Source organism: Vulpes lagopus, chromosome 24 (genome assembly GCF_018345385.1).
Source record: "Vulpes lagopus strain Blue_001 chromosome 24, ASM1834538v1, whole genome shotgun sequence".
In the NCBI taxonomy this organism is placed as follows: Eukaryota; Metazoa; Chordata; class Mammalia; order Carnivora; family Canidae; genus Vulpes; species Vulpes lagopus.
Genome location: NC_054847.1, coordinates 8446580 through 8468239, shown reverse-complemented (window position 1 = coordinate 8468239; position 21660 = coordinate 8446580). Strand labels below are relative to the sequence as shown.

Here is a 21660-nt window from a genome sequence, read left to right as displayed (position 1 = left end):
ATAAATAAACCCAAGTAAACCGAAGATGCTAAAAATGGATTTTAAAAGGAAAAAAAAAAAGAGCCTTTCAATGGTGGTTTTTTCCCAATTTCACTTTTTTAAAAAACCAAATGTATATACCTATTCAACCTTATTAACCCTGGCTCTCAGAAGAATCCATGAAGCCCATTCTAACAAAATTACAAGAACTGTGCATCTGCCTTGCTTGATCAATCCTCTTAATTTCAAACGTCAGTGGGTACACATATCTTCAAAGACTAAGCATTGGGCCAGATGGGACAGCGTATACATAAGTAGTCTCATGGAATGTGGTCAGGCTATAGAGTTACATCAGCTCCCGGGTTGGGGGGAACCTGGGAGCAGCCTCTGTGTGCTTGCACATCATGAGGGACCAACCCATGGTCAGTGAAAGCCTCCTGACCTCAGAGCTGGACTCATTCGTGCTGAATAAAGGTTCTGGCCATTTCTAGCACTGAGGGGAAATCAACTATATAATGTACAGTTTCCCAAAGGAAATGAAACAATAATTGGAGCTCAGTCTCCCACGTGGGACTCTAACCTTGTGAGGAAGCATGGAGTGTGGTGAGACACACACAGACTCCAAAAATCCTGGGAACATTTCTTAGTTTAGACAAGTTATTGCACTTCTCTGAGCCTGTTTCTCATCTGTATAATGAGGATTATTCATAGAACTTTTGTATATTCAGGAGATGTTTTTAAAATGCTCATCTTGTGCGAGGCCCTGAGCTGGAGCCTGACAACTCAGAACAAAACAGAGTCTCATCCCTACTCTCAGAGCTGACAGCCAGGCAGCATGGTGAGCCTTTGGAAAGCAAACTCCCAGAGGCTACAGAGGTCCAGAGAAGGTATTCCTGGGCAAGCCAGTGCGTCCTGAAGAATGATGCCTGCAAACCGAGAGGATAAGTGGGGTGTGATGAGTCAAGTACATTCCAATGGGAACAATTTATCTGAAGACCATGAACCAAGAAGGCTGGCAGCTGAGCTGTAAAGACTGGCACCCCAATGCACATTGGTACATGGCCCTATCTACCAGGAACTGGTCATTGCTAATAATAATAACTGTAATGATAACCTCAAACTCTTGTGTAGTAATAAGTTAGAGAAAAGTAGGGCATTTGAATTGTGATTTATTTCTGGGGCACTTGGACAGCACAGTTGGATGATCAGGTCATGATCTCAGGGTTGTGGAATCGAGCCCCAGGACAGGCTCCACACTCACCATGCAGTGTGCCTGAGACTCTCTACCCCTCTTCCTCTGCCCCTCCCTCCTCGATACACACTCTCTCAAATAAATAAAATCTTTAAAATAAATACTTATGTCTCACAAAAGTACTCAAAAGGTACAGTGCAGATGTTTAGTTTAAGTGAACATCCTCAGACTTAAATTTTTACTATCTCTTAGGAAAGGAAGAAGTTTTAGCAACTCTAAGGGCTGTGAATAGTCTGTATGTTGGTGATGAAAGCTAAAAGGGAACTTCTGTGAATCAACAACTAGTATTTCAACACCTTAATTTCTGAATGTCACAGTGGCAAAATTCACAATGTATCCTTTCACTGATTAAATATTCTTTTTCATTTTGACCACAGTACTTACATTTGCCTATGTAATAAATGTCAGATTTCAGATACACCTTGCACTCTTATGAAAACGTCATTTTAATGATCACTGTGCCAATCATGACCCAATTCTTTATGACCATATGAAAGCACAAAAAGTGAGTCAGCTGGAAAAGTTCACAGCCAAATTTGGAAAAGTTTCCCACCTCAATGTGACTGCCCCAAGAGCTATCTGCCTCTTGTGCAACAACCCTTCAAATCAACCATTCTCTGCTCTAATACTTCATTCTCAAGAACCCCACAGAGGCAAATAATCATCCTTCTGCATGAGAAAGCAGAGAAATAAGATGACAGTTGAGAATAAACACCTACATTCTAATCTTACTCTAAATACCAGCCCCATGTCTACTCCAAGATACAAACCCACTAGAATCAAACCCACATGCAAATCAAAATTCTAAGTTGAAATGCCCAAAACTATAATCATCTCCCTACACTCAAGACCTGCCACGCTCCAAGTCTCCTCCTTCCACTGGTCTTACCACCACCCATCCAAGCCAAAACTTTCATAATTCTGAAAGCCAAACTTTCAGCCAAGCCAAAACACATAATTCTTCTCAGTTTTTCCTACATCCTTACCATCTCCCGAGGTGTCCTCCCTGCTCACCACCCAAATAATCACCAAGTATGGTCAGGGCTGCTTCCAACCGTCTCTCACTACACTCCTCTGGTCCCATTGAGGTCGTCCCAATTCAGGTCTCTCTCATCTCTTAGGTGGATTTCTGTTACTGATATAGTCCTCTATAACTGGTTCTCTTTGCCTCCAATTTTAATTCTTAATAAATAACATTAGGTGTTTTAAACACATAGCACATTAAAAATATAATAAAAGCAATAATTCCACTGCCCAGATAAATTAGGTAACCTTTTTCAGAGAACAAAATTAATACACACATGAGTATGGTTAAATACTTCAATGATCACCAGAAAAAAAGCAAAATAAGAACAAAAAACTTTCTCTTCCAATCTCCTTACTCGTTTCTGGTTTTTTGTTTTTAATTGGGACTGTGTCAGAGTCGCAGAAAAGAGAAGTCCCAATACCCCCCACTCAATCTCCCTATTATTAACACCTAATGTCAGTGTATTTATTATTTCTAATGAATCGATATGGATACATTATGATTAACTCAAGTCCACAGTTTATTACAAGTTCCTTACTTTTTCGTTACTGTCCTTTATCTATTCCAGGATCCCACCCAGGATGTCACACTACATTTAGTCATCACGTGTCCCTAGGTGCACGTGATGACAGTTTCTCCAACCTCCCCTGTTTTACATCACCTTGACAATTTTGAGCAGCATTGGTTCTGCAGCTTATAGCATATGCTTCCATTTGGGTTTACCTGAGGTTTCTGTCATATTTAGACAGAGCTTACAAGTTTTAGGGAGGAAGGCCACAGAGGTAAAATGCCATTCCTATTCACATTGTATCAAACAAAGTACATGCTCTCAACAAGCTTGCTAATGTTGACTCTGATGACCTGGCCGAGGTGGTGCTTGCCAGATTTCTCCACTGAAAAGTTCCTCTTCTCCCTCTTGTCCATGCCGTTCTCTCTGGAAGGATGGGAAGCTGGGCTTTCCACCTCTACGGTGAAGTAGCTACACAAATTGATTTGGAACAATTCTACAGAGATTTGTTTCTTCTTCCTCCACTTACATATTTATTGAATCATTCGTTTTTATCAGTATGGACTCATTGATATTTATTTTATACTGTCAGTTATAATCCAATATCATCTTATTTTATTGCTCAATGTTCTAGTTGCAGCCACTGGAAATCTCTCAGTTGATTCCTGGATCCTTTTGTCACAACCTGAGCATCTAAAATGATGCTTTGCTTCTGGAGCACTCTTACTTTCTGGCATGACAACATGCAACGGGCTTATTCTGTATAGTGTCCCTGTGCCTGGTCCTAGAATCAGCCATTTCCTGAAAAGCTCTACTAAACCATAATCTGGGGACACTGGGGGGGCAGTTTCTTTTTAAGGGACATTATACATCTGATACTTTCTCTTGTTTTTAAGAGAGTTTCCGTATCTATGCAAAAAGGTCAACCATATCATTTTAAACATAGGTCCAATATCTACCTCCCATCATATCCTCAGATGCTGCCACAGTGGACTGTGTCCCTCTATCACGTAGGAGAGTATTCATGGGCGAGGTCCTGCATCAAATTATTTGCGCCCACCATCTCACTTTCTCCTCCCAGTGGTGCAGGAATTGTCAACTTCAACTCACACAGGAGGAAATGGAGGCTGGCAGACAGGGAGCCTGCCCCAGGTCACAATGCTCATTCAGATGAGGGGTCCCAAAGTCCACAATGCTTACTCATTCCTGCCCCAAAGTCACTTGTGCACCCATACTCCAGTCACCCACACCAGTAATCCCCAAAAACACTTCAAGGACTGGGGATACTTTTTAATGATTCACACTAGTCTGCACAAAAGAACTACAAGGGAAAACTTGCAAACTCCTCACAGGTCTACTTTTTTCACTTAAAGTACTATCCTTTATTCTAAATTACATCTTATTTTCTTTATTGGTGTTAATGTCCTGGTTTTATGAGACACCTAGAGATAAAAAGAGTTGGTTTAAATCCTGTTGTTATATTTGGTAAGATTAAAATTGGCCACCCTGTATTAGTCTCTCTGCATACAATCCAATTCTTACAATTTAACGGAGTGGTCAGTGGCCTACAATCAAAATCTTGGTTTCTCAGCTTGGCATATGAGACCCTTGTCCATCTTCTCCTGCAGTTTCCCCTCCAGCAATGCCAAAGTGCTTTTTTTTTTCTTTAAAGATTTTATTTATTTATTCATGAGAGACACGGAGAGAGAGAGAGAGGCAGAGACACAGGCAGAGGGAGAAGCAGGCTCCATGCAGGGAGCCCGACATGGGACTCGATCCCAGGTCTCCAGGATCATGCCCTGGGCTGAAGATGGCACTAAACCACTGAGCCACCCGGGCTGCCCCCAAAGTGCTTTTAGAAACAAAGTCATCATGTTCACAGTATAATTTCATCTCCCAGAATTATCTCCCTCATCCTCTCGCAGGGCAAACAACTGACTAGGAACATCACATTTCTGAGGCATTTAAAACTTGTAATGCCTGTCCTTAATGTCTCCTTGAATGTTTTCATTTTTAAATTATTCCCTAAGACAATTACTGAACGTAGCACAATTTGAGATTCAAAGGAAAAAAAAAAAAGCCAACGGTTTATCCTAACGGCAGGGAGGAAACACTGAGCTTGCCAGGAGGAGGACTAGTCTAAGAAGGCAAAATCCCAGTGCCCTGCTCTCTGCCCCGCCACCTTGCCAATTATAGCAAACCTGAAACTTGCTGTGTCCATGTGGGAAAGCTACCCTGCCTGTTACTCCTTATGCAGCTGCTGTGAAAATCATAGAAACAACTAAAAAACCTTCAGTAAAGTGCTCTGAAAATACTAAAATACTCGCTATACCACTGTGGTAAAATGGCTGGTATTTTATTTTGCAGATTGTTAATGAGCCCTTTATTCATCGTGGAAGATTCAAACAAACCACTGCTCCAAGAAGCAGCTTGTAATGTTCGTTTCCTACTGTATTTGCAGTTCCCTAGGATAAAAGTTACCAATGCTTCCGAGGCTGCATTTCAGGTAACAGTGACTAAGGAGGTAGGCAACTTGAAAGGAATTACCAAGCGAAAGGACAGTCTATTTTAAACTCCAATCCACAGGCTTTCTCCAAGGCCTTTAACATGACACAGTCAACTCTTGAATTATTTTGCCCTGTTTAAAAAAAAAAAAAAAAATCCAAAGTACAGCAACATAAGACAAATGCCACTTAGAAGAAACACACTTTCAAATCCTCCAGTGAAGGGATCGGAAGAAGGTCACTTCAGAACATGAATTATTTAACTCCCCCAGTGGCTAACCTGAATACAGAGTACTGTAATGAAGTATGAAATCAAAAAGAACACCAGCACTGTATACTTCAAATTCTCAATTTAAAAATATAACAAACAGAAATGCAGCTTCTTCCAACATGACCATTTGCATCAAATTTAACCAAAGTTAGCTTAAGATAGATACATACATACACTTGACAATCCTCTACAAAATAAACACAGAACAAATGAGCTAGATATGTGCCAGTTTCCTCACAGCGGAGGCAGATAAACACTTGTTATCATGCACAATTTTACTCTGTGAAATACCTGTTTCACTTGAAGAGTTTGGAAATATCCTTTAGAGAGACAACAAATTAAAAGCCAGCCAAGAAGACCATGCCACAGAAGGAAAGGCAGCCATACAGGTTGTTTGTATCACATCAATTGCACTTTCTTCGAACACAAACCTGTTCCTGTGGAGTTCTCTCAAAATCATTTCAGTGCTACCAAAACCTGGGTAAAACCTCCGTGCAAATACTGGAGACTTGGGCAAAACAATTCCTGTTTTGTAGTCTTTCAGTTCCATTTCTGCATTTTTAAAATGCCAGTCTTTACAGGGAAGGAAAAACCTTAAACAGTGATTCTTCAGACAGAAGCAGCATCCCCGCACTGATACGGGTTATATGCTTTTTCTCTATCCACTGTTGAAACATCTTAGGAAATTTCTGGCCAGCAGATTCCTTTCAAGACAGCTTGTATTCAGTAACAAATGGTCTTGTAATCACAAATAACTGATTTTCATAACCTACACACTGCGAATACCAGGGTGGCAGACAAAAATGTAAAGCATGAAACACAGCTAATCTGGCTTCTTGTGCCTACTTCCTCTTTCTTCCTAGAACTTGAAGGTCAACACTAATGTTAATACATCTGTACATTTTACAGTTTTTTTCCCTGCCCACATGGAAATATTCATAGCAATTCTTTTCCTAAGCTTCATCCACAATTTTTAGTTTTCAAAGCAACCATAAAATATCCTAAATGTGTTATTTCCTAGCAAACCAGCAATAATTACAAATGCATTTCAAAATGTATTAGAAAGCCTACCTTTCCCAGTAGTCATGATTGTCAGGGATCTTGGTACAATACAAATACTGCTCTGAAAGCTATACCTACTCACAGCAACTTAAGCATCAGCCAACTCCCCACCCACAGGACTTCTTCAGTGTGATCCGCACCAATGGCAACTGCCACCCTCTTCCAAAATAAAAGCCTGGACTATATATATATATATATGCAATTATTTTAAAAGAGGGACTGTGTGGGAGGTGAACCTTCTCCATCTGACTTTACTCATGTAAAAGAGCCTTCTTTAAAATTGATATTAAAAAAATGTTTTTTAAACAACTGCCTGATTTTTCTCCTGGAAAAAACAGGGAAGAACATTACTAACATAAACCTTAATTAAGAATAATGTCAAAAAGCAACCTTACTTCCACACAGAAGATGAAGCTGTCCGTTGTAGCTTAAGCTACTTAAACTGGTATCAGAAACAGTCTCTCTAGGCTATTTTAGGTGATCTTGTCCTTATGAAAGCACAGCGTACTTGCTAGCCTTATAACATTATTCTTAGATCTGTGACTATGGAAACACTTTCCTAAGATACTGAACCAGAACCCCAAACCTTAAAAAAAATACACAGAGTCTAATAAACAAGCAGGCGAGAGGATGGGAGCCAATTACCAGCACCTGATCCATTTATTCACAATCACTCATTTTAGGCTACACAACATAACAATGGCTTGGCTTCTTAACAAAGAAGACACTCAATTCACCTTTAAATGAATGTTTTGTCCTAGTTACGCTGGGCAACAATTCAAATCTTACCTAATAATTCAACATTGGTCTAGTCGCTTTCAGATTTGCACAGGTACTTTTCATCTCCAACAACTTAGAAATGATATCTAACATTTTTCAAATTACATTTTTTTTAGTAGAGAAACATAAGGCAGGATGCATTTGGCAGCAAAATGATGCTCTAGATACACGCATTAAGAGTCGATAATTTTATGATTATCTGTTATCTAGTTTATAGTTTTCTCAGCAATCAGTATTTTGTCTTTTTCATTAGCTACAGGTTTATTATGGAACTTTTAGAGATTTAACCAATATAATACTTTCATTCTTTCCTCATAAACATGTTAGCTTTGCTCAAGAAACTCAAAAGCATGCACATTTTTAACCAAATTAATGTCCATGGGCCTCACTTCAATCAAATCTAATTAAAGATCATTAAGTGGACGCAGATAAAGGACACTGACTAGTCTATAATTACTGGCTCTTTCATGCTGAAAATCCAATTCTCCTGTGAGCATAAGCACATCTGCATGATTAAGAAAAAGACTTACATAGAAAATAATTTGCTTTTTGAAACCCATGGAAGGCAAAACTGTAATTTTTGCTTCAAGGGGTTTGCTAATTATATGCAGATGGAAAAAAAGAAAAACATCTATAAAACAACATATTTTTAACTCCCATATTCTTGCCATTCAAAGCTGAAAGGCCTCTGGGTAACCTAGCAACAAAAAAGAATCCTACAAAGATGAAGTGTTCTATTAGAGATAGGACTCTCCTCTCCAATTGCTACTCAGCTGCTTTCCCATTACTGTTTTAGTCACAATTCTGCTTTTAAAAAAAATTAAGTCCATGGGTTTTACATAAACATACTCAATTATACAACTTAGAACAACCTAATTTTGAACATGTTAATAGAACCCACAATGAAACCCTTCTCTTCCCTCCGAGTACTGCTATTACATTAAATTTCTTTGAACTTAGCTCAAATCCAGAGTTTTTCTTATTCAAAAGAGGGTTACTGTTTACAAGTAACAACAAAAAAATGACAAATTTCATAAAAATTAAAAACTTTTAAATACCAAAAAAGTATAAAAGACAACCCAGAGAACAGAGAAAAATATTTACAAATTATATATCCAATAAGAGTCTTATAACCAGAATATATAAAGAGTTCTTATAGCTCAACAGCAAAAAGACAAACACCAATTTAAAAATGGGCAGGGGGATCCCTGGGTGGCTCAGCAGTTTAGCACCTGCTTTCGGCTCAGGGCATGATCCTGGAGTCCTGGGATTGAGTCCCACATTGAGCTTCCTGCATGGAGCCTGCTTCTCCCTCTGCCTGTGTCTCTGCCTCTCTCTCTCTCTGTCTCTTTCTGGGTCTCTCATGAATAAATAAATAAAATCTTTAAAAAAAATAATAATAAAAATAAAAATAAAATAAAAATGGCAGCCATCAGACAAGAAAAAGAAATAAAAGACATCCAAAATGGTAAGGAAAAGGTAAGCTGTCACTTTTTGCAGACATGATACTACAAATAGAAAACTCTAAAGACTATCCCCCAGAAAACTATTAGAACTTATAAATGAATGCAGTAAAGTTTGCAGGACACAAAATTTGTATACAAAAATCTGTGGCACTTCTAAATACCAAAAACACAGTAGAAAACGAAATTAAGAAAACAGTTCAATTTACAATTGCACCAAAAAGAAAAAAATACCTAGGAATGCACTTATGAAGGTGAGGACCTGTACTCTGAAAACTGTAAAATCCTGATAATAAAAACCAAAGATGATACAAACAAACGAAAATATACCATGCTCCTGGATTAGAAGAATTAATATTGTTAAGGTATCCATATTACCCAAAGAAATCTACAGATTCAATGCAACCCCTGTCAAAATACCAATAGCATTTTTCACAAAATTAGATTAATCCTAAAATTTGTATGGAGCAACTAAAGACTCTAAACAGCCAAAGCAATCAGGAAAAATCAGAACAAAGCTGGAGGTATCACAATTCCAGATTTCAAGATATACTACAAAGATATGATAGTCAACACAGTACAGTACCAGCACAAAAAGTGACCTATAGATCAACAGAACAGAATAGAGAGCTTAGAAATAAACCAATGTTTATATAGTTAATTAACCTATGACAAAGGAAGCAAAACTGTAATTCGGAAAAGACTGTCTTTTCAATAAACAGTGTTGTTCTTGAAACTAATATTACACTGTATGTTCACTAACTGGAATTTAAATAAAAACCTGAAACTACAAAATAAACAAATGGTGTTGGGAAAACAGGACAGCTACATGCGAAAGAATAAAACTGAACCACTTTCTTACACTATACACAAAAATAAACTCAAAATGGATTAAGGATCTAAATGTGAGACCTGAAAACTATAAAACTCATAAAAGAAAACACAGGCAGTAATTTTTGGACATCAACCTTAGCAACATTTTTATAGATTATGTCTCCTCAGGAAAGAGAAACAAAAGCAAAAATAAACTATCAGGACTACATCAAATAGAAAACTTTCACACAACAAAGGAAACCATTGACAAAACAAAAAAGCAATCTACTGAATTGGAAAGATATCTGCAAATGCTTTATCCAATACAGAGTTAATATCCAACATATATAGAGAACTTAAACAACCAAACACCAAAACCACCTAAACAACCTAATTAAAATATGGATAGTGAACCTGAACAGGCATTTTCCCAAAGATATATAGATGGTCAAGAGACACATGAGAAGGTGGCTTGACATCACCAATCATCAGGGAAACACATATCAAAACTATAATTATATACTACCTTACACCTGTCATATAGATACAATCAAAAAGATAAGAAATAACAAGTGCTGGCAAGGATGCAGAGAAAAAGGAACCCTTGTGTACTATTGATGGGAATGTAAATAAAACTTGTGCAACCACTGTGGAAAATTTGAAGGCTCCTCAAAAAAATTAGAAATACCATATGATCCTAGCAATTCTACTACTATTTACTGAGACAAAACAAAAACACTAATTCAAAAAGATACATACACCCCTATGTTTATTGTAGCATTATTTATAATAGCCAAGATATGTGGGATCCCTGGGTGGCACAGCAGTTTAGCGCCTGCCTTTGGCCCAGGGCGCGATCCTGGAGACTTGGGATCGAGTCCCACGTCGGGCTCCCGGTGCATGGAGCCTGCTTCTCCCTCTGCCTGTGTCTCTGCCCCTCTCTCTCTCTCTATGTGACTATCATAAATAAATTTAAAAAAAATAAAAAAAATATAATAGCCAAGATATGAAAGCAACCCCAAGTGTCCATCAACAGATGAATATATAAAGAAGATGGGGAGGGGTGTATGTGTTTCTGTGTATCCTCATACACTCAACAGAATAATACTCAGCCATAAAAAAGAATGAGATCTTGCCATCTATAACAACATAAATGAACTTTAAGGGTATTATGCTAAGTGAAACAAGTCAGACAGACAGATACCATATGATTTTACTTACATGTGGAATCTAAAAAAATCAAACAAATGAATGAACACAGAAACAAAAAGAAACAGACTCATAAATACAGAGGACAAACTGATGGTTACCAGAGGAGCAGGATGGGAAAATGGCCAAAATGGGTGATGGGAAATGGAAGGTACAGGCTCCCAGTAATGGAATGAGTAAGTCACGGGGATGAAAGGTACAGCATAAGGAGTATAGTCTATAATACTATAAAAAGCACTGTATGGTGACAGATGGTGGCTATACTTGTGTTGAGTATAGCATTAATATATGGAGTTGTGAAATTACTATGCTGTGGACCTGAAACTAGTGTAACGCTGCATCAACCATACTTCAATTAAAAAAAAAATATATGAACAACCCTTAATAAAAAGGACAAAGGACTTCAATAGAGATTTTTCCGAAGATGTACAAATGGTCAACAGGCACAGGAAAAAATGCTCAGCATCATTAGGGAAACACACAAATCAAAACCATAATGACAACACTTCACACCCACTAGACGCCTATAATCAAAGAGACAGACAATAACAAGTATTGGCTTAAATATGAATAAATTATGATTCTCATACGTTGATGATGAAAATGTAAAATGGTGCAGCTACTTGGAAAATAATGTGCCAGTTAGGCAAAAATGTTAAAAGCACAGAGTTACCACATGAGCCAACTATTGCACTGCAAGGTATACACATAAGAGAAATGAAAACATCTCACATAAAAACTTTCAGGCAAATAAATATTCATGGTAGCATTGTTCAGAACAGTCAAAAAGTAAAAACAACCCAAATGTCCATCAACTGGTGAATGGATAAACATAAGGTGGTATATCTATACAACAGTGAAATATTATTCAGCCATAAAAAGGAATGAAGTACTGATACATGCTACCCCCATGGGTGAATCCTGAAAACAATATAATAAGTAAAAGAAGCAATACATAAAAAGCCATATGTTGCGTGACTGCATTTATATAAAATGTCCTGAATAGGCAAATCCCTCGAGACAAAAAGTAGGTTGTGAGGGACTGGGAGGAGAAGGAATTAAGGAGTGTGAATGGTCATAGGTATTCTTGGGGGTGATAAAAATATTCTGAAATTAGATAATTGCACAATTTTGTGAATACACACACACACACACACACAAAAAACAGAATTATATACTTTTAAAACGTAAATTTTTGGTATAAGGTTTATCTCAATATTTAAAATATGCTGATGAGGGGGATCCCTGGGTGGCTCAGTGGTTTAGTGCCTGCCTTCGGCCCAGGGTGTGATCCTGGAGTTCCAAGATTAAGTCCCACATCAGGCTCCCTGCATGGAGACTGCTTCCCCCTCTGCCTGTGTCTCTGCCTCTCTCTCTCTCTCTCTCTCTCTCTCTCTCTCTCATTTATTTATGAATAAATAAATAAAATCTTTAAAAAATAAAATATGATGATTTCCCCCCAAAATAATCCAACACTCACTTCTAATAAAAACTTACATAAATAGGAATAGATGAGAACTATGTCTCATCTTGCCAAAGAACACCTACAAAAAAGCCACAATTAACATCACACTTAGTTGTAAAAGACCTAAGACTGGGAACCAGGTAAGGATGTCTACTTTCACCACTTGTACTTTACATAGAGGAGGAAATTCTAGCCAGTGCAATAAGGCAAGGGAAAAAAATACAAAGTATACAAATCTGAAAGAGATAAAACTCCTATTTGCAGATGATTATCTATGCAGATAATGCCACGGTATCTATAAGAACTCTAAGAACAGGAAAAATTCAGAATGGTCACAGTCTACCTATATAAGCAGCACACTAGAGACAGCAGAGGGTAGAGAGTTGAGAAGTAGAGCAATCAATAGTGCAGAGGGGTTCAAAAACTGGTTATACTAGGAGTCAGTGGACCAAAAAAACAAAAATTAGAGGAGGGATTTATTATGTTCCAACTGTGGTTTCTCTGTGCTATCCAAATGACTCAAGCAAAGAAGGAAATCGGGTGGTTTGCTTCTGACAGTTACTGAACATCTTACATCTTACAAGTCTCTCAAAGTTACCATCAAGAGACCAAACTTATTCAGGTTAAGAATTCTAAAATCTTTATATATATCCCTTTAGGTGATTCTGTTTTGGTTCTAATAATTAAAAACTCATACTACTTATAGATAGTAGTATAGAAAGTTGAAGCTTTAAGGCCTCCAACAAGGCTTAAGATTTCCTTACCATCTGCTATTTACACAGACGCCTAAAAAAACGATCTTTCTTCCCAATCCTACCCCTTTACCATAGGCGATCTATCTTCCTTCCCAATCCTACCCCTTTACTATGTACATATATGGAGATACAGGGGCAATATTTACACAGGGAGGTGTAGAATAAAATGCTGCTGCAACACACCCAATGCCACAGGATTTTAGTAGCCTTGATTAAATCATGTGTCATGTTCATTAAAACTCAAGAGAATATACATGCGCTCTCCTGGGCAAGGCCTCCAGCATGGGTGTGGATCTTCTCCCCAGTGCCAGCATTATAATGAAATTCTGTTTCAGTTATAATTTATAACATGGACTATAAAGCACAAACTCAAGTTTTCAGCCAACACCACTACCTCTTTACCCAGAACTTTAAAGCATCTATCTAGCAACTGACTAGCTGGGTAGCTCTGCCCATGCACACCATCAACACCACTCATCACTGGAGCATAACTCCATGGCCAGAGTTCTGGTCCTACCTCTATCATTGATACCCTATTAAAGCACATATAAAAGAATATATGCAAGCACAGGGCGCCTGCCTGGCTCAGTCACTAGAGTATGTGACTCAATGTCAGGGTTGTAAGTTCAAGTCCCATGTTGGGTACAGAGATTGCTTAAAAATAAAATATTTAAAAAACAAAAAAGTAGGGGGCAATGTACAGAAATTATGCCATGATAAATTATATATAAATTATACAGTTACAGAAAAATGAATTGTAAGTAAATATGAAAAAAATGAACACTGATTAATTGGTGATAGCAGAATTACAGTTAAGTATTTTTTAGCCTTTTAATATTGTTATGTTTTTATAAACATATGAAAGAGAAATAAGAGGGATTAATGAAAGCATGTTTAGAACTCCTTAAGCATTTTTTAAGAAACATACTATGCAAAGACAAATTCAGTAATACTGAAAATGGTAGGTACAGAGCAGAGCAGAACTTAAAAGACCTGGATCTTGTTCCTGTTCAACCCTTATGTACTAGAAGTGACTTTCCCCAAAGTGACCGACTTTTTTTTTACAACCTCAAGATATTCAAACTTTGACAGCTATGCTGTGATCTAAGATCCCTAGAAATTCAGAAATTGCTACGATGCAATGAGGTATCCCAAAGTTAAAAATGTTGTTGGTGGCAACTGCTTTGCAAGGACTTCACTCATACACACTCATACACAAAATTCACTTGTCTTCTCTTCCTCTTCTGGAATCAGAAATATCCACTTGTCCTCAAACATCATCACAAAGTGTAGTAAAAGGAATATAAGTACCAGAAACCTGAAGTCACAATTCAAGTCTCAATTATTATTCTGCTTATTTATTCAACGATATTTACTGCATACCTGTACCACATACCAGGGACCTTTTGAGGCATCAGGATAAAAGAAGGAACACTGAACAGAATGAAGGCACAAAGTTCCCTTAGAACATTGGCTGTGCTATACCAGCTGGCCTGGGTAATGAAGTGTGTCTATAGCCGAGATCTGGATAGAATGAGAAGGGCCATAGAGATACCCAGGAGACAAAGGTTTCAAGCAGAAAAAGAGTCATAAGCACAAAGGCTCTGAAGCAGGAGAAACTTGGAATGTTCAAAATTAGCAAGGTGATCAATAGGACTGGAGCCCAAAGAACTTTGGGGAAGAGCATCAGGTGACATCAGAATGGTGGTCAGCATCAGCTCGTGTGCAGGTCTGATGGGCCAGGACGAACCACTAAACTGCAGTCTCCATGTGACAAAAAACTTCTGGAGGATTCTGAGCAGAATATTAACAGCACATTACATTCTAAAAGGATTCGTCTAGGGGGTACCTGGCTGGCTCAGATGACAGGGCATGTGACTCAATCTCAGGGTCATGAGTTCAAGTTCCACGGTGGGCGTAGAGACTACTTAAAAAAAATTTTAACTAAAAATAATAAAAATATAGGGATTACTCTGATTGCTGTGACAAACAGCCTGTAGGTGCTTGGGGAGACTAACAGCAAGGACACTGGTCAGGAGGCCACTGCAAAAGCACAGATAAAAGACCACAAGGACTTGCACTAGGAGAAGAGCCAGAGCAGCAGCTACAGTCAGAATCCCCAGGATTCCAGACATACTTTTAAAAGAAAGCCAACAAGATTAGCTCATGAATTCAGTGTAGGGTACAAAAGAAAGCCAATGACAACCCCACAGTTTTTGGCCTGGGAAAGTGGGTAAATGAAGTTAAATCTTTGGACCTAGAAACTGTTCAAGATATCAAATTCAGATGTTCAGAAAGAGCATAAGTATTACTGACCTAAAACTGAAGAAGCAAAAATAGAACGACTGCTTTTTCTACTCACCGTTTGCTGATTGTATCATGTTTCCAGATTTTTGGACTTCATCAAATTTTGTAAAAATTACATTCAATCTGTATGAAAAAAAATACATGTATATATAGAAACAGTTAACTATCACATATACAATTATATTAAAACACTAATGTGAAGTTGAGTCACACTCTAAAAAGAAAAAAAAATCAATGATACAAACCCACCTAATAACAAAAACAATTAACTACATTAATAACATTAAAACACCCAACAATAATTGGGCACTTATTATAGATCAAGCACTGACTTATAGCTCTCTCTGAAAGACCTCAATGAATCCTTACGACAGCCATATAAGAGATTATGGTCTTCTCCATTTTACAGATGAGAAAATCAAGACCAAGTAACTTACTTACGGTAACAGAGTGACTTAGGGTGGAGATGGCAGCCCTGAGAGTAAGAATCCAGAGCCCGTGTTCTCAGACATTATATTAAATGTACTGACTGCTCTAGGCAACATGTATACATTAAGAAAAGCATGTTTCTCCTATTTCTAAGCACAGACTATTGATCGCTTAGAATAAAGATTTTCAAAATGTATTGACATTACAATATAAAGGCTCTCTGTGACTTATGCTTAATTCAAAAATGCTATAATTTCTCTAGAAACACTAGACTAATTTGATATCTAGAAACACTGTGACTAGATAATCGTTAACTGAAAAAAACCTACATGACATTTCCTATTAATGGATCAATGTCGCCTTGACAATTAAATTGAAATAAAACTTCTTAACCAGTCAAAATATTCCATCCTAGTGATACCAAAAATGAGCGAGAAGTTGGGGGTAGGTTGAGGCAGAGGGGTGTTAATTTGCCTAGTGGAAGAATTCAAGAATAAACCAGGCTTTCTCAAGCAAAACACAGATACACTGGAATAAGTGTAAAGGCTGAGAGTACAAAGCAATGTACTTCTGCATTCAAACTTATATATTTCAGGGACTGGACAAGAAATTTTACCACTTGCTTACAAACTCTCCTGTCATACAAGTTCTAAGCAGTTCAAACATGTTGTTTTTTTCTGCAAAACTAGAATGGACTCTCCTTCAGGACAAGGATGGGAACTAGATACTTTTTGGTGTTCCATAAGCACCAAACACTGTCATGCAGGAGCGTGACATCACTGCATGAATCCTGTTCATGCCCTCACTATGGAAACTAGGTTTCTACTGGCCTTCATTCATTCATAGTTCATTCACTGAATCCAGCCCTGAGCTGGCCAGATGGTGAGTGTGTGAAGTTCTTAACTTCTAAAGCTCCTATTTCATTCTTTTCTACTTAGAATGTCACATTCTAAGTAATGGGGGAGCCAAAGTACACATCAGCAAAGAGCAGTAAAATGAAGGGGATGAAGGAGACTGACATACTGCCTTTCCCCCCTTCTTGTTCCATGCCAGATATCAATCTTTTTTGCACATCTTTCCATGTAAGCCCAGATGTAGCCTCAAACTCCTCAAAGCCCCTCCAGGCAACTACTACCAGTCAAAAGTTGGCAATGAATTACAAAAATCTTGTCATCTCAGGACCAGATAGGAATAAAACTCACTTTCAAATCCAAAGGTTACTAAAGATCTGGAAAAATGCCTTAGAATCAATTTCTTAGGATGTTTCCATCACCTTCCCTTTTATAAGCACCAAAGATCTCCAGTGCCTTACAAAGCACATAAGTAATATCACTACACAGGTTGCCAGGGCATGCCCTGACCAACTTACCACTTTATTGTGTCACAACTACACCCTCTGACGTGAGCATGCCTGCCAGTTTGCAAGTTAGCGACAAGCTATACCTCTAGCCTGGTTCCTAAAATTACTGTGAGGGGCAAATATTTCATCTGTTGTTGGTAGAGTAGTCACCATTATCAATGGTCACTGTGGAAGAATCTGCAAATGCTCTCTCTGTGGTAATGTCTACTCAATAGGGCCACATTATCCACAATTAGCAGGCCCAAACAACTTGGTATGAGAACGCTAAAAAAAGATTACTATTTTTGGTACCTGTACTTTAATTCAGAATTCCCTAAGGCAGGCATGCCTTTCCCTCTAGTTATACTCCTGTCTCTCTAGCTGCCTCATTTTCTGTTCAGCAATGTCTATACAGGGGCTCTTAACAAGAGATCAGTAAACCTGGCTTCAGGACAGTCTAGTCACCAACAAGGTATTCCTAAGGAATGGCTTTTGTCTGCTAGCTCTGAATACAGCATTACAAAATGCCTCTTTGGAGCCTAAAAGGGTGAGTTTTATACATTCGAAGACACTGAACGTATAACTAATGGTTACTCTCTGAAGCTACCAATTTTTCTTTCATGTTTGTAAATCTCTGGATGCCAAATTTAAATGTGACAAATAACTAACACCATTTTCCCTTGGTTTTTCTAAATTCAAAATTTATATTCAACTCTTCAATCCAATTGGTGTTTATTTTATTGTAAGATTTAGATCTAATTATTTCTCCTAGAAATAGGGGCTCCTGGGTGGCTCAGTTGGTTGGGTGTCCGCCTCTTGATTTCAGTTCAGATCATGATCTCAGGATCGTTGAAATCGAGCCCCATGTTGGACTCTGCGCTAGGAGTGGAGCCTGCTCAAGATTCTCTCTCCCCTTCTCCATATGCTCCCCTAACCCTGGATCATTCTCACTCCCTCTCTCTCTCCAAAAAATATAAGTTAATTAAATAAGTAATTAAAAATTGTTTTAAATTTTTAAAATTAAAATAATTTCCTAAATGCAAATACTAGTATGCTCACAATCAACAAACTCTACCCATACACTCAGAGCTTTTAATTGGCTTTTTAGTCTACTACTTTTAAATATGAGCAGACAACCAAGCATTCAAAGATACATGAGCAAAGCTTTTCAAGCGAAAGAGACCAAGGTGGACAAACACATACTCCAAAACCACAACACAGAGGAAGGAAGAGGCAATGGGAAGTTTTTAAAATATGTCATTATTACTTCCAAGAGGATAAAGAAAATACTGCAATTATAAAAGCTAACAGGGAAGGAGCCCTTCAAAATGACAGAATACAGACCTCTGAAAATCTGCTCCTCTAAAGAAGCAAAGAAAAACACTGTCAAAATCAAGTTTTTCACACTCTGGAAATTAAACAAAGGCTTGCAACAATCCAAGGAGCACTCTGCAAGAAAAATGACTGAATCTTGGTAAGGACAAGCTTTTCACTGTTTTGCTAGGTCTTATTTCCATCTTCAACTCACCTGCTAAAAATCAACAGCATCACAATCATGATAGTTTGAAAACCAGCAGTTTTGAGGCCACTGGAAGAAGCTGAACAAGTTTGGAGTGCCATAAAAATCCCCATTCTAAAAGAACTATAATTGTTTCTCCTGTCTGGCATACCCTAGAACACCCATTCATAGGATTTTATTTTACCTGATTCATAGCGCTCTCAGTGGAAGAGACTCTTTTCCTTGAAGCCATGATCAAAAAGAATCAGCAACAACTGTTTAACAATGGGAGTTGCCCGAGATGATAAAACTGGAGCAAAGACACTAACCAAAAAACTTACAAAGAAAAGTGGAGAATGAGAGGTTCACAGGGAACTCTGAAAAAAATCTGACATATTCCTGGGAATGTGGAAGGCTATGTATATGTGCAAGACTATAAGAAAGCCTGAGGAAAGATCTAAGACAACACTAAGGTCTCATGTCTGGCTGACCTTGAGCTCTGCCCAAGCAGGCAGTAAAGAGGAAGGTAGAGATGTACAAACTGCCTGCCAGAACCCTGAAAACATCCCCCAACATACACAGATATGTTGTATATATGTTGCAGCAAAGGCTAAAGATTTATTGGTTGGAGGCATTCAAGGAAATCTCTAATCCTTAGCTGAATACTAAGCTAACCAAGCAGAAACGTCAGTAGCCACACACATTAAAAAAAAAAAAAAAAAAAAAAAAAACAGATTTCATGGAATTAGTTCAGAAAAATCACTTAAGAAACAACAAAAACAACAAACACTACCACCAAAAACTCTGGAGAGAGACCAAATGTGGTTTCCAAAGTTGTCACAATAGATTATTGTAAATGACCAGTTTCAACCAAAAATTGTACACATAAAGAAACAAGAAAATACAGCCCATGCAAGAAAAAAAAATTAGTCAACATAAACTATCCTTAAAGGAAGCCCAAACATTGAATTTACTAGATGGATACTTGAAATCAACTATCATAAATAAGTTGAAAAGAACTAAAGGAAATTATTTCTAAAGAACTAAAGTATAAGAACAATGTCTCACCAAGGAGAGAGTGTCAATGAAGAAACAGAAAACATAAGAATCACAGAGAAATTCTAGAAATGAAAAGTACAAAAACCAAAATAAAAAATTCATTAGATGGGTAGCTGGCTGGCTGGCTCAGTTGGCATAGCATGCAATCCTTGATCTCTGGGCTGTGGTTTCGAGTCCCAAGTTGGGTCTAGAGATTACGTTAAAAAATAAAATCGGGCAGCCTCTGTGGTGTGATCCTGGAGACCCGGGATTGAGTCCCACATTAGGCTTCTGTATGGAGCCTGCTTCTCCCTCTGCCTGTGTCTCTGCCCTTCTCTCTCTGTCTCTAGAATAAATAAAATCTTAAAAAATAATAATAATAAAAATAAAATCTTAAAAAAAATGCACAGGGTAGTTCAACAACAAATTTTTGCTGGGGGAAGAAAAAAACTGCAAACTTGAAGATGCATCAGTTGACAATACCCTGAGAAACCAAAAAAAAAAAAACAGGGGGAAAAAAAAAGAACAGAGCCTAAGAGGTCATGCTATTATAATACCAACATACCAACATACATATAGTGGGAATACCAGAAGGAGGGGAGAAAGAATACAGGACAGACTATATGGAGAAAAAAGGCCAAAAACCTCACAGATTTAATATAAAATTTTAATCTACATGTTCAAGAAACTCAACAAACTCCAAATAGGATAAACTTGAAGAGATCCTAACCTAGAGACAAGAGGAACAAGCTGCTGGAAGAAAAGACAAAGAGAAAATCTTAAAAGCAAAAACAAACAAGTCAGGAAATAACAAATGTTGGTGAGGATGCAGAGAAAAGAGAACCTTATATTGTTGGTGGGAATGCAACCTGGTACAGCTGCTCTGGAAAACAGCATGGAGGTTCCTCAAGAAGTTAAAAAACAGAGCTACGCTATGACCCAGCAATTGTACTACTAGTTATTTACCTCAAAATTACAAATGTAGTGATCCAAAGGGGCACCTGCACCCCAATGTTTATAGCAGAAATGTCCACAAGAGCCAAACTATGGAAAGAGCCAGGATGTCCATCAACAGATGAATGGATAAAGATGTGTTATATATATACAATAGAATATTACTCAGCTATTAGAAAGGGTGACATCTTATCATTTACATGGACATGGATGGAATTGGAGGGTATTATGCTGAGTGAAGTCAACTAGAGAAAAACAATTATCACCTGTTTTCATTCAAATAAAGAATATGAATCACATGGGGGAACCATAGGGGAAAGTGGAATGGGAAGTAATCAGTGAGGGAGTCAAATTATGACAGACTCTTTAACTATGGGAAAGAAACAGGTTGCTGGAGGGGAAGTGGTTAAGAAGATGGGGTAATTGGGTGACAGGCACTAATGAGGGCACCTGATGTGATGAGTACTCAGTATTAAATGCAACTGAGAAAGTACTGAACTCCATATCTGAAACTAGCAATGTACTGTATGTTAGTTAATTGAATTTAAATTTTTTAAAAAGTGGGACGCCTGGGTGGCTCAGCAGTTGAGCATCTGTCTTTGGCTCAGGGTGTGATCCTGGAGTCCCTGGATCAAGTTCCATATCAGGCTCCCTGCATGGAGCCTGCTTCTCCTTCTGCCTATATCTCTGCCTCTCTCTCTCTCCATGTCTCTCGTGAATAAATAAAATCTCAAAGTAAATAAATAAAAAAATTTTTAAAAAGTAAGCAACAATAGAGATGCCACTCATTTTGTACAAAGAATCATCAACAAGATAAATAACTTCTCATTATAAAAAAAAAAAAAAAACAGTGGAGACCAAGTGCAGTGAGATGACATACTCAAAATTTTGAAATTTAAAATTTCAACCAAGTATATGTTAATAATTTGAAAATAAACAAATACATATGTACATAAAATAAAACAAAAATCTCAACCAAGATTTCTACATCCAATAAAATTATCCTT

At 37.8% G+C, this 21660-nt stretch overlaps 1 protein-coding gene across 12 annotated transcripts in view; it reads right to left on the bottom strand.

The window, feature by feature from the left end:
- CLASP1 (cytoplasmic linker associated protein 1) overlaps window positions 1-21660 on the bottom strand; it is a 263831-nt gene that overhangs the window by 135654 nt on the left and 106517 nt on the right. For all 12 annotated transcript variants that reach the window (XM_041739917.1, XM_041739921.1, XM_041739918.1 and 9 more), the window contains exon 8: window positions 15451-15518. In XM_041739917.1, coding sequence (XP_041595851.1) covers window positions 15451-15518 — 68 coding nt within the window. The remainder of the gene's footprint in view (window positions 1-15450; window positions 15519-21660) is intronic.